Raw genomic sequence first — 18,240 nt, 5'->3', positions numbered from 1 at the left:
TTAAGAAATAAAAACCTTGAATGTGTACTAGGAATCACAATTGTCACATGTAATAAATAATAAATATGTTGGGTAAGTAGGTTATGTTGCAAGGGTACAAAGCAGTAATATGAATGATTAGTCGTCTTGATATATTCTATCTATATGCTTAGAAGTTTAATTGACATGTACAGTATGCATTTTGGATAACCCTGTTTTCATCTGTTACAAATATTTAATTTAAGTCAAGATTCAAAGTTTCTCACATATTTTCTGAACTGATATGTTATAAATAATATTGATTTCAATATGCACACATTGACATTTTTTTTTGGAGAACTTTTAAAAACTTTGATGTAAAAAGGAAAATGCACTTGTTGTCAATTTAGGAAGGATACGAAATACCCCAGAGGGTGACGAGTCTCTAATCGACCCCAACATCTTGTCCTTGAACATATTATCTGCAGGGTATCGTCCCCCAGAGGGTGGTGACCGGTGAGTTATTATAATGAAGTCTGAAATACAGTTGGCTGGAGGTGTACCCCAAATGTGATAATTTAGACTGATGAGCTGATCATAGTAACTGCTACTTGTGAAGATTAATAGAGGGCCTATATTTGTAGTATATATGACAACATCAAGTAACCTGTAGATCAGTTTATTGTAATCCTGCTGTGTCCCCTTTCTTTGCTTTTGACCTCATCATAAAGCATGTCTAAGAGTAACTTGGCCAGCAGTCCCTGCACCAACCTCATTGTAGTTACCTTTACCAACTCCCCTGCATATGTTCTGCAAATCCCAGCCACATCCTTCACAGTCACATCAAGACCACCCCACTTATTCTTCCAAAACCTACCCATCTGTCATATCTAAACCATTCCTAAAACCCATCCTCCTTTCTTTCTAGGCATGCTAAACCACATCTGCGCATCATTTCATAACCCACATTTTAATTGATAGCATATGGCATATTGACCCTTCCCACTTTTAATTTGCACAACCCCCTCCTGCAATACCCATTTCACCATTCTGTTCCTTTAGAGTCTTCTTCACAACCCTCCTCCCATTATTGACCTAAAGGTCTACATTCTCTAAGCAAGTTATCTATTGAGTATTTCATTATAATATCTCCAAATATGTTCCTTCACATTATTACACTTTAAAACATATCCCTTCTTTCAGGATCACACCAGAGATGAAACGAGAAATATATTTAATGTCCTCTGCCCCCTGACTAATATGAATGTCCCTGGGTGTATGTGTTGGGAGACAATGCGGACCTAAGAATTCCCATTCCCTATTTGTGATACCTACACTAACATCTCATTATTTGTGTTTCAGGCAGTTTCTTGATTCTGATACACCTAGGTATTTTATTTTATGATTCCTCACCCAGCTATTTAAACTTACTTTATTTGCTCCTACAGTCGTATTCTTTCCCCTGTCTTCTTTTTTCCTCTTTCCTGTTCTCCAATACATATTCCATCTTCCTGCTTGCTACCCCATTTAATTGTCAATTTCCAATCTATCGAATCCAACCACCTTGCTTCCTATGTCATACTTAACACATTTTGTCCTAATGACCCAACCTTGGGATATGAACTCCTGCCTCTCCCCCCCAATAAAAGCTCTATATGTATATATTATCCTCCTTAATAATGCATGTGGCACAGAGAAAGGAAATCTCCCTGATACAAAGTTTATTTTTACAAATGATATTCCTGTGCTGTGTTATTCATCAAGAAATATAAATAATACATTTCATTTCTGGTTTATCAATCTTTTTATTTTACTAAAAACAACTAGTTATTTGATTTCTGGTTAATTAACTAAATTATGATATTTTTTGGCTTTAGTTTGTATTCTATGCAATTAGATACATTAGTCCATCTAATTGTTTGCTGTTCAATGGAAACAGTGCATTGTAATGCCCAATAAGGAATTATTATAATAATTATTATTATTACTGGTAATTAATTAGTAATTAACTCAATGTTCAAGAGGATTGTCACATATATATGTTGTGTAAGTGTGACAGCTAGCTGATATGAAAATATATTATCCATATGTTTACCAACATGATATTCTATTTAATAAGAATCTCCTTAAATAGATAATGAGCAATATTTAGTATTGGGCCACTCCTGGTTGTTCTTTCTCCATGCCATGATGGATTGCATGATATATTTTGTCTTCCTCCATCCCTGCTTAATGGGTTATCTACCCCTCGTTCTCTTTTTTGGCCCATAACACTTACACTCTCTCACTATGTATATTTGGGGCTCCTTCAGCAGCCAATCCGGGAGGGGCACCAGGTACTCGCTTGTGATATTGCACCATATTGCATCCTTCCCTCTCGTTTTCTGATGGTCTAAGCTATCCCTCCTAGTCCTGCCCCTTTAATCAACTGTCTCAAAAGTCAAACTGTATCCATTATTTGTCACTGATGTTTCACCTTTCTGTAACCTGTCATTCCTGATGGCCTTCTATGGAAGGCAAGGACAGCTCTGTCCCCCTATTTGTCCTAAGAATTAATTTCCCATGCACCTCATCCAATGAGGGCTATAATCCAACCAATAGAGGGGTACAGTTGTCAGCCTTCTTTATACACCCTTCCTATTTCCTCTCCCTCAAATGGCATCAGACACACTTTAACCCACCATCTCCATACTTTTCTTTTTGCTGTAATGTTATGTTTCTTTTCGTAACCCCATCTGCTCAGTTCTTACCGGTATTTATTTTACTATTTGTTCTGTTGATTTTTGGTTTATAAAAAAACATCTTGAGACCCTAAATTTGCAACCGCTCTTTCTCATACTGTTCCCTTAAGTCCATCTCCCTGGTCTTCCATCATCGTCTCATATTAACCTTTGCTTCCCCCTGATCAGATCGTCTCTATTTTTAATTTTGCTTCTTTCCCCAGTCCTAACTCACATTTTTTTCTCTCTTATTGTCCACCTTCCTTGCCTCTGCTAGTCTCTCCTTCTCTCCATGCTGTACTTATTCATTTGCTTTCCCTTTCCTTATAAAATGGGTTGATGTTTTATATTGGGGGTATTGTATGTAGAACTGTGCTATCTAAAGCAGCGGTCCTATGTTATAGCTTTTTTTCCTACGGTAAAAGCATCCTCTGATACTGTCTAGGAGGATTTTATATTGGGAGGATTTAATATTGTAATAGCCGCCTGAAATAAATAAACATATATTTCAGATATATATTTTCAGAGCTGCTTTTCACACCTAGCAAAGATAATTTGTATATTTTTATAATTATTGGTTCTTTGGAGATTGATACTGCGATTATCTCTACTAGACCTCAATATTAAACAAACAAACAAAAAAATAATAATAGCGTAGGACGTGCTGCTGACTTTACGGTGTTGTTTTAAGAATATATGTGTAAATGTTTATATCATTTCAAAATTAAACAACAATACGTACGTAACGATATACACATATATTTCATGTCACGTAGTTTGTGTCTGTATTTTGTATACTAGATAGTGCTGTGTGTGATTCATAAAGATCACATGTGGAGCAAAGATTTAAAAGTGGATCAGTTACCATGGAAACCAACCAGCTGTTCATGCAGACTGTTCCATTATTAAAACTTTGTCCTACGACCGCTCTTTGTGAACAACCCCATGTCTGTCTCTTGTATGTGTCTCATAAATGCCTATACATGTTGCTTGCATTAAAACTGTGTATTTCCTTGGCAGGACGTTCTATCGTTTTGAAGTAGCATGGGATAGTTCCATGCACAACTCTCTGCTGCTCAATCGAGTCACCCCGTACAGAGAGAAGATCTACATGACACTCTCTGCCTACGTGGAGGTAAGATATCTTACCTAAAACATATCTGGAAGAAAAAACTAAAAATTCCAAATGGATCTTTGGACATCCACCAAAATGGAACAATTAACAAAAAATATATAGCTGACATTCTGCTAAAGAATAAGAGAACACAAAGTCAAAGTCCAATTTATTTTCATTTTATTCAGGTCTTAGATTAGATTTTCATACAAAAAAATGAAACCAGCTGTCACTAAAACACTTTTCACAAAAGACATTTGATATTCGATACACGTTGGAATTACCTAGAAGCCTCACAGAAGTCAGGTTTTTTTTATTGACACTGAAAACACTCAACTGTGTTCCAGAATAATGGCGTTCAAAATCAGATTACAATATTTCTAGGTATTAAAATTGTAACAGATCACTTATACAAAGATTGGGGTTTGGATGCATGCCTACATCTCCTATGTGTACAAGTTTTTTGGGGTGAAGGGATTAATAAGGCAAAGGAGTAAGATGGGTTCTTGCATCATGCTTAATTCTACACTTGTGTAGAATATGAACAATCTCAGACTGTCATAAGTTATTTGGAACATTGTCTTTTTCCTTTGTGCAAGAGAATATAAACACTTTCACAATTATGGTGTTCTAGTGTAGAAAATGGTATCTATAAAAAGTATCTTCACCCACAGATGGAGAATTGCACACAGCCAGCCGTGATCACCAAAGACTTCTGCATGGTTTTCTATTCGCGGGATGCTAAGCTTCCAGCATGTCGCTCCATTCGAAACTTATTTGGAACTGGCAGTTTGCGAGCCTCAGAGAGGTATGTTTGTGAGACTTCTCAAGTGACAGTTCTACAGGATACACAGTTTGGAAATACTAGAGACAGTGTGAATCTATTTGTATGGGATATACAAAATTTATGTTTGCTTTGATTTAAATGCAAAATTAATATGCTTTATTGTCACTGGTCAGAGAAAGTTTGTGAACCTACAAAGAATTACATGTACACACACCTTACAATTAACCTATTTGTGTCTGATTGCCATCAAATTACTAATAACAGATACAATATATAATTTTATTAAATAAAAAAAGTGTACCTTTTACTGTATTAACACACTGTCTTTTTTCCCCAAACATGTTATTGTTTGAAGTGAGACAAATGGACGTAATGGATGTTGGGGTCACATCACTGAACACCCAGATAAATATATACAAATCTTAAAAGAGTTATTATTTATGTACATAGGATCAAAATTGAACAACAAACAAATAAAACAAAATAGGTATAGTGGCTTTTTAGCGTTCTTTTTTACATTACAAAGGCACATGATATGTTGGAAGTTTTGGAACGTGACATAACTTTTACACCATTTTGTGAGTAAAAACTAATTTATATGTTAGATGTTTCCATTACATATGGAAGCTGCTGTAACATTATACAGGTCTGCAAACAATTACTGTAGAATGATGTCACCAGCTCTAATATATCACAGGAAGTACAATATAATAATAAAATAATCCACTCCTGATTATATCCCCTCATTTTGAATTCAATGACCCCAAACATTAGACTTATAGTAATCCTGGATTACAAGATTCTTGTTATTAATATATTTTGCACAACTAATGAAAAAATGCTGATTTCATTTCACTGGAATTAATTCTACATAGTTTATACCACTGATCCTATTCAAATCTGATTTTAAAAAACCAGGGCCAGTGCTAGATGTTGCACCACAGCCAAGACCAGCTACTTGCACCTCGTACTTAAAAAAAATGCTAACTTTGTGTGTCTCGTTCTCCCCAGCCCCTTTGTGTGTATCTTATCCCACCCAGTCCCTTTGTCCTCAACATCTTTTTGTGTCTCTTTTTCCTCTTTCCAAGCTCCTCTGTGTGCCTCTTCTCCTTCCAGCACCTTTGTGAGTCTCTTTCTCCCCCGCAGCCCCTGTGTTTGTGTCATTGTCCTCTTCCCCAGGCCTTTTTGCATGTCTTTCTCTCTTCCCCTTTGGTGCACCTGCTCAGCTCCACTATGTAGTGTTGCCGAGCGGACCGCAAGTAGAGGATCTTCTGTATCCCCTACCTGGTCTGGTGGGAAGCTGTTCGTTGGTCTCAGCGAGCACATCTTGTCAGACCAGGTAGAGGATACAGAAGACCTGATCCTCTACCTACGGTACACGCAGCCACCCTACACTAAGTGACTGGCAGAAAGAGGAGCGCTGTGCTGTGCACTCTCCTCTTGCCGTTCAGCCAGAGCCCGGACATTGTGCCCCGAGGGGGAGTCCGCCTTAGGCACCTAGCTTGCCTAGCAGTAGCACCTGCCCTGCATATAACTAGCTCTGAAAATGGGTGCTTCACTGGGCCTTGCTTGGCTAATATGTTTGTCTATTAATACAGAATCTGAATTAACACATACGCATACACACTGTGACAGGGTGAGTGATACATTTGGAAAATAATGTTAATGGTTGTTTAACCCCTTCTGGAATAAAAGGGAATCATGACATGTCACACATGTCACGTGTCGTTAAGGGGTTAATAGACTTTTGCAGTAGATGTTGCTGCATCTGCTCTGGAGAGAATGTAAATACTTCTAGAGCCTTTAACATACTATTCTTTCTCTGCAATACAGTAACAGAGTGACAGGTGTATATGAGCTCAGCCTTTGTCGTGTTGCAGAAGCCGGCAGTCCAGGTAAGTGTCCCTTTGTTTCCTAATTTCTGTGTTGTCTATTCTTAAACTCTCCTTGACTCATCTTTTGTTATTGAACCACCACTTACGTAAACATAATATTAGCTTGATTTGGTGGACTCCTATAATTTCATAAATGTTACTCTTTGTTATGATGTCCTCTTATGTTATGTACTTTACAATGATTAGTATATTATAGAAATGGAAGGGATTGTGATTTAAAAGGATAATTATTGTGGACATGAAACGCAATTCCTTGCTTTTATAAGCTAGCATTTACATCACTTTTATATAATATGCTTACTGTGATGGCCCTCAGTCTTACAATCTCAAAGTAATAATAGATTTGAAACAGAAAGTAACAAGGGGTAATATCTAGTTGATTGGGATAACTTTACTTGGGTTATTGGATATACAACATACTCTGTAGACAGTTAAAGGGACACTGTAGGCACTGTAACCATTTTATCTCATTAAACGTGTTATCGTGCCTGGTTGATTTCAGTTGATTATGATGTAATGTTAATTAGAAAAGATTTCAGACACAGTATCCTGCTGCATAAGTTAAATGCTAGGCTAGTAGTTAAATATTGGAAAATGGTTGTCGTAAAAATGTCATGATCAAAGAATGGGGGAGCATGGAGATTTGTAGTCTACATTTTGCATACCTCCATATCTTTCTGCCAGCAATAAGCAGGTACCTGATGACTCTACTACTGAATTCTTACAGATAAGCAGATAAATCCTCAACATGTGGAAAGAAATTCTCTTTTAAAGATAGAGTGGGCTATCCTATGGACTGTACTTTCTATTATTCCAGATGGTCAGTGGTGTTAAGTACAGTTTTTAGCATCTGAATACCCTAATGGTTGGGGTACCCAGATGTACAATCTCAAAGCATAAGGCTTTATATACCCCCAATGCAAGGCAATCGTGCCAAGCAGATGTCATAGAAGTCAGGCCTTTAAATTTAAGTTGTGCCCTGATTCGCAAACTTCAAAATGACATCCTAGGTATGCAGAGGAGACGTCGGCGTGTGCTGGACACATCTGTTGCCTATGTGCGTGGTGAGGAGAACCTGGCAGGATGGAGGCCTCGGAGTGACAGCCTGATCCTTGACCACCAGTGGGAGCTGGAGAAACTCAGTCTACTTCAGGAGGTATTTTCCAAAAGCATAGCTCTAGGCTGAAACCACTTATTTATTTCTATACAACCAAGTAAACCTGAGTGATCCATCCAACACGACTCGTTTGTATCAATAAGTATGTACAGTATACTGTCAGTTTGTACTGTGAAGGTTTACACTAGGAGCTTTTGCATCTTTACTTTGAAATATTGCTTGCTAAGCTAAAACATTCCATGAATTCCATCCCCTGCTTTTGTACTAGCCCTGCTGACTGAAGCTATTACTGGTTCTGGTCCTGCTTTGGTACTAGATATTTAATAACCCAAAGTGCCAATAAGATAGAGGCTATGATATCACAGAGCACTTACAGGTCCAGAATGGGTTTCATAACTCACAATTACAAAGATTCGAAAATACCATGGATAATAGCAACCCCGACCCATTAAACAAATACAAAGAGTGCGAACAAGAAAAAAAAATGAAAAGAAAAAAATCCTTAACTATATACAGTTGTAAGAAAAAGTATGTGAACCCTTTGGAATGATGTGGATTTCTGCACAAATTGGTCATAAAATGTGATCTGATTATCATCTAAGTCACAACAATAGACAATCACAGTCTGCTTAAACTAATAACACACAAAGAATGAAATGTTGCCATGTTTTTATTGAACACACCATGTAAACATTCACAGAGCAGGTTGAAAAAGTATGTGAACCCCTAGACTAATGACATCTCTAAGAGCTAATTTGAGTGAGATGTCAGCCAACTGGAGACCAATCAATGAGATGAGATTGGAGGTGTTGGTTACAGCTGCCCTGCCCTATAAAAAACACACACCAGTTCTGGGTTTGTTTTTCACAAGAAGCATTGCCTGATGTGAATAATGCCTCGCACAAAAGAGCTCTCAGAAGACCTACGATTAAGAATTGTTGACTTGCATTAAGCTGAAAAGGGCAATAAAAGTATCTCCAAAAGCCTTGCTGTTCATCAGTCCACGGTAAGACACATTGTCTATAAATGGAGAAAGTTCAACACTGCTGTTACTCTCCCTAGGAGTGGCCGTCCTGTAAAGATGACTGCAAGAGCACAGCGCAGACTGCTCAATGAGGTGAAGAAGAATCTTAGAGTGTCAGCTAAAGACTTACAAAAGTCACTGGTAAATGCTAACATCCCTGTTAGCAAATCTACAATACGTAAAACACTAAACAAGAATGGATTTCATGGGAGGATACCACAGAGGAAGCCACTGCTGTCCAAACAAAACATTGCTGCACGTTTACAGTTTGCACAAGAGCACTTGGATGTTCCACAGCAGTATTGGCAAAATATTCTGTGGACAGATGAAACCAAAGTTGAGTTGTTTGGAAGAAACACAAAACACTATGTGTGGCAAAAAAGAGGCGCAGCACACCAACATCAAAACCTCATCCCAACTGTGAAGTATGGTGGTGGGGGCATCATGGTTTGGGGCTGCTTTGCTGAGTCAGGGCCTGGACGGATTGCTATCATCGGAGGAAAAATGAATTCCCAAGTTTATCAAGACATTTTGCAGGAGAACTTAAGGCCATCTGTCTACCAGCTTAAGCTCAACAGAAGATAGGTGTTGCAACAGGACAATGACCCAAAGCATAGAAGTAAATCAACAACAGAATGGCTTAAACAGAAGATGCTGTGGCATTACCTCAAGAAAGCGATTCACACCAGACATACCAAGAATATTGCTGAACTGAAACAGTTCTGTAAAGAGGAATGGTCAAGAATTACTCCTGACCGTTGTGCACGTCTGATTTGCAACTACAGGAAACGTTTGGTAGAAGTTATTACTGCCAAAGGAGGTTCAACCAGTTATTTAATACAAGGGTTCACATACTTTTTCCACCTGCACTGTGAATGTTTACATGTTGTGTTCAATAAAAACATGGCAACATTTCATTCTTTGTGTGTTATTAGTTTAAGCAGACTGTGATTGTCTATTGTTGTGACTTAGATGATGATCAGATCACATTTCATGACCAATTTTTGCAGAAATCCATATCATTCCAAAGGGTTCACATACTTTTTCTTGCAACTGTAACTGTGATATAGTGGAGTTGGATTATTTTCCAAATCTGCAATTATAGCCTAAAATTTGACATCTATTCACATTTCATTTCTCTACAAGAGTTTGAATAATCCTGTGAGTGTATTGCAGTCTATCATTTACCATTTACTGCTTGTTGATTTTCCATTTACTATACCTTTTTTTTGGTTAGTTTTATTTGATTATGTTTCTGTCTTAAAAATCCCAAATTTGCACCATACAAGCAGAGGCCCAGGGCATACAGGAATTTCTAAATAAATGTAAACTCTCGATACTCAGTACAGAAGCAATAGAGAACCTTCAAAACAAGATAACGATAGAGGAGATAGATGAGGCAATTTCAGAACTAAAAGGGAATAAAGCTCCGGGCCCGGATGGCTACGACTGTAGTTGGGGAGAAGAAGCAGAGCCAGAGAAAGAAACACTGAAAGAGTGCTGGGAGAGAGCAATATCTTGTAGACCGATATTGCGGAGGATGAGAAGAAGCTGTTGATGATCAACAGTGTCAAAAGTCGCAGACAGGTCAAGGAGAATTAGGATAGAGTAGTGACCATGAGATTTTGCAGTGAGTAGATCATTGGATACTTTGGTCAGTGCCGTTTCCACAGAGTGCTTAGCGCAGAAACCAGACTGAAGCGGGTCTGGCAGGGAGTTGGACTCAGGGAAGTCTGTCAATCTCGCATACACAATTCTTTCAAGGATCTTGGATGCAAAAGGCAGAAGCGAGATAGCGACATACATACAGAGACATAAAGGCATACAGAGACATACAGGCATACAGAGACATACATACATACAGAGGCATACCGTTATATAAACACATACATACATACAATGTTAAGGCTCATATAAAACGCTTGGGAGCCTATAGCGTACCCTTCTAGCTAAGTAACAGAACAAGACAGGGTTGCCCCGTCACCCCTACTTTTTTTTTTTTAAATGTGACAATTTTTATTGATTCAAGCGATTAAGGATACAGAAAAGAAGAGGGAGGGTGGGGGGGGGGGGGAGGTAAACGGATTTCATCTATGCACCATAACATCTTTTATACAGTTGGCAATGGATATTCAAATAGTGTACACCGCACGTATTCAACAAAAAACAGTATTATTGGTAAGTTACATTCACTTTCTTTTATTACCCGATCTCCATGAGCCCCACAGTTCCCATGCTGCTTGGGCGGTGCGAGCTGGTGGGAACAGTGTTTTTAAGCCCGTTTCAAACGAGCTTTGTGTGTCTAGGTCTGCAATGACTCGCTGTATACCAGGAGTGGTTGTTTGTTTCCAGTTTTGAGCGATTAATCGCTGCGCTGTTAAAATTATATGTAGCAGGAGTTTTTTGTGTGGCTCTGGGCAGTCCTCTTGGGAGGTCCGTTATCAACATCTGTCTGGGCTCGAAAGAAACAGAGCAGCCAGTTGCTGCCTGTGCAATCTCATGGATACCCGCCCAGAAGGTCTGGATGCGGGGGCACGACTACCAAATATGCATGACAGTGCCCTCAGCCTCATTGCAGTGCCAGCATATGCTGGAAGAGTAGCCTGCTCGGTACCATGTACCATCTATAAATTGTTTTATAGAGTTGTTCTAGGTGTGTGGATGATTTGATCAGGAGTCGAGGCAATCGGAATATACGTTCCCAATCTTTTCTCAGGAGGGAGCAGTTCAGGTCCGCTTCCCACAGCTGTACTAGTTTTGAGGCAGCAAAGGGTAGGTGGCGGGAAAGTAGTTTGTAACTCATGGAGATCGGTTTACACGTAGTAGGGAGCAGCCCCTTAATAAGCATTTGTTCCCATACGTTAGGTGTTGCGGGTAGTAGGTTGGGCACAGCGTCCCTACAGTAGTGTTTGGTCAAAAACGACCGTAGCTAGATATAGGAGTAGTATGATGTTGTAGGCAGTGAATATCGGGTTTGCAGCTCTTCAAACATTTTACCCTGTTTGTACAGGTGTGTCAGGTGGGTGACACCATGGGTGTGCCATGGCGTGGCATGGAATGTGGGAATGCAATATGTGAAGGACATGATCGGTGTTGCCAGTGATAGACCATTGTGGCCACTAAGCTGTGCCGCATGTTTGTCCCAGAGCCGTAGAAGTAGCTTAATCAAGTGAGGCGCTTGGGGCCATTGCGGTCTAGAGTGCTTTGGTATCCATACTACGTTGGCCAAAGTGTGTGGGGCCACCAGCTCTCGTTCTAGGTGTACCCACTATGGGGATGGTGTGTGCAGGAAATGCGGGAGGGCAGTGGCTATGACAGTTGCACAGTAATACATGTGTATGTGTCAGGATCGGGACAGGGATCCAACACGCAGAGTACAAACAGTAGCCAGATACGTATACCGAACCTTAGAATGGCCGGACTAACGTAGTAGTACAGTATAGAATGGTCAAAGACAAGCCGAGGTCGAGGGTAACAGAAGACAGGTAAGCGAGAGACAAGCCGAATCAAGGGTAACAGAGATAAGCAGAGTAAGGTAAACAAGCCGGGTCAAAACCAAAAGGGATAATAGAATACACAAACACTGAGTGACTAGAACAAGCTAGAACCACGACAGGGCAATGAGCTAATGAAAGAAGCTCTGTTAAATACCCTGTTCAGAGCAGTAACCACGCCTCCGAGGCGTCCTGATTGGTCCTGCAGCAATTGACTGACAGGTCGTTCCGGGGGAGTGTCCTGATGACTACTTCCTGCCTAGATGCTGTAAAAGGCAGTCACTCCCTCGCGGCCGGCCTAGCATGACCGGATAGACCGCGGGGAAGGGAACCATCAGACCGTCTGCATGGAGGAACAGCTAAGTCTCTACCTCTTTCGGAGGTAGAGACCACAGGTACCCTGACAGTACCCCCCCTCTCAGATACACCCACCGGGCGGAATGAACCGGGACGAGATGGGAAGCGAGAGTGATACGCCCTGCGGAGACGGGGAGCATGAACATCCTCCTGAGGTACCCAACTCCTCTCCTCAGGACCATATCCCTTCCAATCAACCAGATATTGTACTCTCCCCCGGGAGATTCGAGAATCAATAATAGAGTTAACCTCATACTCCTCCTGACCCTCCACCTGAACGGAGCGAGGAGGGGCTATTGTGGAGGAAAATCTGTTACATATGAGTGGTTTCAGCAATGAAACGTGAAACGAGTTCGGGATGCGTAAGGTATTAGGAAGAGCTAAACGATACGCAACTGGATTGATACGGGTCAGCACCCTGTAGGGTCCAATATAACGAGGAGCGAACTTCATGGAGGGCACTTTTAAACGGATGTTCCTCGTGCTCAGCCATACCCTATCACCAGGAACAAAGACCGGAGCCGCCCTTCTACGTTTATCAGCGTGTTTCTTGACCAACATAGAGTTGTGCACAAGGATTTGTCGAGTTTGATCCCACAACCTCCTCAAATTGGCAACATGAACATCAACCGACGGTACCCCCTGGGAAGGAGAATCCGAAGGAAGAATAGACGGATGAAAACCATAATTCATGAAGAAGGGGCTTGAATGAGTAGAATCGCAAACGAGATTGTTGTGTGCAAACTCCGCCCAAGGAATCAAACCGACCCAATCATCCTGGTGTTCAGAAACAAAGCATCGTAAATATTGTTCAATTTTCTGGTTGGTACGTTCAGCAGCTCCGTTAGACTGAGGATGATAGGCAGAAGAAAAGTTTAATTTAATACCAAGTTGAGAGCAGAAGGACCTCCAAAAGCGGGAAACAAATTGGGAGCCTCTGTCCGATACAATTTGAGAGGGTATCCCATGTAGGCGAAAAATCTCCTTAGCGAATATCTCTGCCAATTCGGGAGAAGACGGGAGTTTAGGCAGGGGAATGAAGTGTGCCATCTTAGTAAACCTGTCAACCACGGTGAGGATAACAGTCTGTCTTTTAGAGATAGGTAGATCGACAATAAAGTCCATGGCCAAACAGGACTATGGTCTTTCTGGAACCTCCAAGGGTTGCAGGAATCCACATGGAAGCGTATGGGGTTGTTTGGTTTTAGTACAAACTTCACATGCAGCGATGAACTCCTCAATATCCCTCCGTAAAGCAGGCCACCAGAAGTCCTTAGAGATCAACGCGTAAGTCTTGCGAATACCAGGATGTCCCGCCATCTTGCTATTATGTAAACACTGTAAAAGTTCCAGTTGAAGAGCAGGAGGAACGAAATGACGGCCCGCAGGAGTCTGTTTAGGTGCTAGATGTTGCAACTTAATGATCTCGGACAATAATGGAGAATGAATCCTGAGATTCGTATTAGCAATGATATTGCATTTCGGAACTATAGAAGAAAGAACTGGTTCAGGTACAGTAGAAGGTTCATATTGGCGAGATAATGCATCGGCTTTAGAGTTTTTAGAACCAGGTCTGTAAGTCAGTACATAATTGAAGTGAGTCAGGAATAAGGACCAACGAGCTTGTCTAGAGGATAAGCGCTTAGCCTCCCCAATATAGGACAAGTTTTTGTGGTCCGTCAAAATCGTAATAGGGTGTAGGGTCCCCTCCAACAAATGTCTCCACTCCTTTAAGGCTTTAATGACTGCTAACAGTTCCCTTTCCCCGATGTCATATCTGCTCTCAGGCCCAGAAAATTTCTTAGAGAAGAAACCACAAGGGTGTAACGGTTTATCCACCCCTAACCTTTGAGACAGAACAGCCCCAACTGCTGTCTCAGAGGCATCGACCTCGAGCAAGAAAGGCAGAGTCGTATCAGGATGGACTAGAATGGGAGCCGAGGCAAAAAGTTCCTTGAGAGTCTTGAAAGCACCCAGAGCCTCCTTAGACCAGAACTTAGTATCAGCCCCTTGTTTGGTCATATTGGTAATAGGCGCAATGATAGAGGAGTATCCTTTAATGAAGCGCCTATAGTAGTTGGAAAAACCAATAAACCTTTGGATAGCCTTGAGTCCTTTGGGCAAGGGCCAGTCTAAAATAGATTGAAGTTTTACAGGATCCATTTTAAAACCTTCCCCAGAAATCACGTATCCAAGAAAGTCTACCTGAGACTGATCAAAACTGCACTTCTCCAATTTGCAATATAGACCATGTTGCAGCAGCTTGTGTAATACCTTTCTGACCTGTCTATGGTGAGTCTCAATCTCCTTAGAGTGTATTAGTATGTCGTCCAGGTAAACGATAACACAATCATGCTGAAACTCCCTAAGTACCTCATTAATCAAATCTTGAAATACTGCAGGAGCATTGCATAGTCCAAATGGCATAACAGTATATTCGTAATGGCCATACCGGGTATTGAATGCCGTCATCCACTCGTGACCTTGCTGGATTCTCACCAAATTGTAAGCCCCTCTGAGATCTAACTTGGTGAAGATTTTGGAGCCCTTAAGACGATCAAATAACTCGGTAATCAGTGGGATAGGATAGGCATTTCTGACAGTTATTTTATTCAAGGCTCGGTAATCGATACAAGGTCTCAGCGTGCCATCCTTCTTCTTAATGAAAAAGAACCCAGCCCGGCCGGAGAAGAAGACCTCCTGATGAATCCCTTTTCTAAATTCTCCCGAATATACTCCTCTAGAACCGAGTTTTCCTGAACAGACAAAGGATATACATGGCCCCTCGGAGGCATAGTGCCGGGTAGAAGCTTAATCTTACAGTCAAATGACCTGTGTGGAGGCAAAGAGTCGGCATTCTTCTTGTCAAACACTGCCCTTAAGTCTAGGTAAAGGTCTGGTATTTTTCTTTCTGTGGACTGAGTAGGATTCTCCGGTATGTTAATATTAGCTAATGGAGAAACCTTGCACAAACACCGATCCTGGCAGCCCTGGCCCCACGAGAGTATCTCTCCTAACTCCCAATCGATAATAGGGTTATGTTTTTTCAACCATGGGTACCCCAGAACTATGGGAACGGAAGGAGACGAAATGAGCAGAAGAGATAAATTCTCCACGTGTAGGATACCAACATTTAAATTAATGGGTATGGTCTCACGAAAGATAACAGGGTCTAGTAGTGGTCTTCCATCTATGGCCTCAACGGCCAAAGGTGTCTCCCTTAGCTGGGATGGGAAATTGTTCTTACTAGCAAAGGCTTGGTCGATAAAATTCTCAGCAGCACCGGAATCTATCAATGCCATAGCCCTTACTACTTCCTTCCCCCAAGTTAAGGAAACTGGTAGCAGAAGCCTGTGATCTTTATAATCAGGAGTAGAGGACAAAATAGAAACACCCAAGGCCTGTCCTCTAGAGAGACTTAGGTGTGAGCGTTTCCCGGGCGGTTAGAACAGTTCGAGAGTAAATGACCCTTGGCTCCACAATACATACACAAACCCTCTCTTCTCCTGTGCTGTCTTTCCTCCTCAGAGAGGCGGGTATACCCTTTCTGCATAGGTTCAGTAAGCAAAGATATCGTGGAGTCAGGACTTGGAACAGCGGGAGCTAACCTAAAAGAAGGTCTCTGGTTCCTCTCTCGAGTGTTCTGTCTCTCTCTTAGACGTTCATCTATACGAGAGATGAACGAAATTAAATCCTCTAAATTCTCAGGGAGTTCTCTGGTAGCAACCTCATCAAGGATTACATCAGATAGGCCATTCAAAAATACATCCATATACGCCTGCTCATTCCACTTGATTTCTGCCGCCAGAGACCTGAACTCTAGTGCATAATCCACCAGTGTTTGGTTCTCCTGTCTCAGGCGCAACAGTAATCTGGCTGCATTAACCTTTCTACCTGGAGGGTCAAATGTTCTTCTAAAAGCAGCTACAAATGCGTTATAGTTATAAACTAATGGATTATCGTTCTCCCATAGTGGGTTGGCCCATCTCAGAGCTTTCTCAATGATTACGGTGATAATAAATCCTACTTTTGCCCTATCTGTAGGATAAGAGCGAGGTTGTAATTCAAAGTGGATACTAATTTGGTTTAAAAAACCATGACACTTCTCAGGAGCCCCACCATAGCGAACTGGGGGGGTAATGTGAGAAGAAGCACCCACTGTGGCTACCTCTAGACCTGAACCGACAGGAGAAACAGGGGTATTACGTATCTCCTCTGGTGGGTTATTGGCACAAGCTAATAGAGCCTGTAGCGCAAGCGCCATCTGATCCATTCTGTGATCCATGGCTTCAAACCTAGGATCAGGAGCAGCCAGCTGACTGTTTGTACTTGCAGGATCCATTGGCCCTGTCGTAATGTCAGGATCGGGACAGGGATCCAACACGCAGAGTACAAACAGTAGCCAGATACGTATACCGGACCTTAGAATGGCCGGACTAACGTAGTAGTACAGTATAGAATGGTCAAAGACAAGCCGAGGTCGAGGGTAACAGAAGACAGGTAAGCGAGAGACAAGCCGAATCAAGGGTAACAGAGATAAGCAGAGTAAGGTAAACAAGCCGGGTCAAAACCAAAAGGGATAATAGAATACACAAGCACTGAGTGACTAGAACAAGCTAGAACCACGACAGGGCAATGAGCTAATGAAAGAAGCTCTGTTAATTACCCTGTTCAGAGCAGTAACCACGCCTCCGAGGCGTCCTGATTGGTCCTGCAGCAATTGACTGACAGGTCGTTCCGGGGGAGTGTCCTGATGACTACTTCCTGCCTAGATGCTGTAAAAGGCAGTCACTCCCTCGCGGCCGGCCTAGCATGACCGGATAGACCGCGGGGAAGGGAGCCATCAGACCGTCTGCATGGAGGAACAGCTAAGTCTCTACCTCTTTCGGAGGTAGAGACCACAGGTACCCTGACAGTATGTTAGGCAGCGCCAGACCCCCATCTTGTTTAGGTGCATTAAGCAAGGCCTGTGGTGTCACTCTAGGATTGCCCCCTTTCCATACAAAGTGGTTTATATCTGACTGGACTGTTTTGAAAAAGGATCGGGGGAGTTCTAGTGGTAGGTTACGAAACAAGTAGAGTAGTCTAGGTAGGATTGACATTTTGATCGCTGTAACCCTTTCCGTCCAGGACAGGAATAGCGGTGACCATTTTTTGAGTAGGATACGGCAACTGTTCCACACCGACACATAGTTTGCAGCAAACAAATCCGTGTGGGCTCTCGTGTATGTAATCCCTAGATATGTGATAGTGTCAGTTCTCCATTCGAACGCATAACTACGGGGAGTGTGGTAAGTGGATGCATCAGATAGATTAGAATGTCATCCGCAAAGGCTCCTACCTTAATCACCTTATGATGGATCTTAACGCCTTGGATTTCGTCATTAGTTCTGATCCCCTCTAACAATGGCTCTAAAGCCAAAACGTACAGCAATGGGGAGAGTGGGCACCCCTGCCTCGTTCCATTTGTTATCTGGAACGGGGAGGAGAGGAATCCCGACTGGAGTACTTGTGCCGAGGGACCCGCATAAAGTGCGAATATTTGTCGACTAATTTGAGGTGGGACCCCATATGCCTCCAAGACACCTCGAAGGAAGGGCCAGCCGAGGTGGTCAACCGCCTTTTCGGCATCTAGTGCTAGGAGGAGACTGCCCCCTCTGGCCCCCCTAAGCTGTTGGAGGACCACCGACAGTTTGCAGGTGTTATCCAGGCCCTGTCTTCCCCTTACGAAGCCAGTCTGGTCATCTTTGATAAGCGAGGGCAGCAGAGGGGCA

General features: G+C 41.9%; 1 protein-coding gene across 12 annotated transcripts in view; it reads left to right on the top strand.

Annotated features, from left to right (window-relative positions):
• The window catches only part of KIF1A (kinesin family member 1A), a 143,885-nt gene that overhangs the window by 110,498 nt on the left and 15,147 nt on the right, over window positions 1-18,240 (top strand). For 4 of the 12 annotated variants that reach the window (XM_063442400.1, XM_063442399.1, XM_063442393.1 and 1 more), the window contains exons 36-42: window positions 369-474; window positions 1,321-1,347; window positions 2,271-2,294; window positions 3,699-3,813; window positions 4,467-4,600; window positions 6,413-6,474; window positions 7,485-7,630. In XM_063442400.1, coding sequence (XP_063298470.1) covers window positions 369-474; window positions 1,321-1,347; window positions 2,271-2,294; window positions 3,699-3,813; window positions 4,467-4,600; window positions 6,413-6,474; window positions 7,485-7,630 — 614 coding nt within the window. The remainder of the gene's footprint in view (window positions 1-368; window positions 475-1,320; window positions 1,348-2,270; window positions 2,295-3,698; window positions 3,814-4,466; window positions 4,601-6,412; window positions 6,475-7,484; window positions 7,631-18,240) is intronic. The other 8 variants (XM_063442401.1, XM_063442404.1, XM_063442396.1 and 5 more) reach the window with 3 other exon arrangements.

This window comes from Pelobates fuscus, chromosome 2 (assembly GCF_036172605.1).
Source record: "Pelobates fuscus isolate aPelFus1 chromosome 2, aPelFus1.pri, whole genome shotgun sequence".
NCBI lineage: Eukaryota > Metazoa > Chordata > Amphibia > Anura > Pelobatidae > Pelobates > Pelobates fuscus.
The sequence above is the reverse complement of the archived record's forward strand: the minus strand, read 5'-3'. Positions and strand labels throughout refer to the sequence as shown.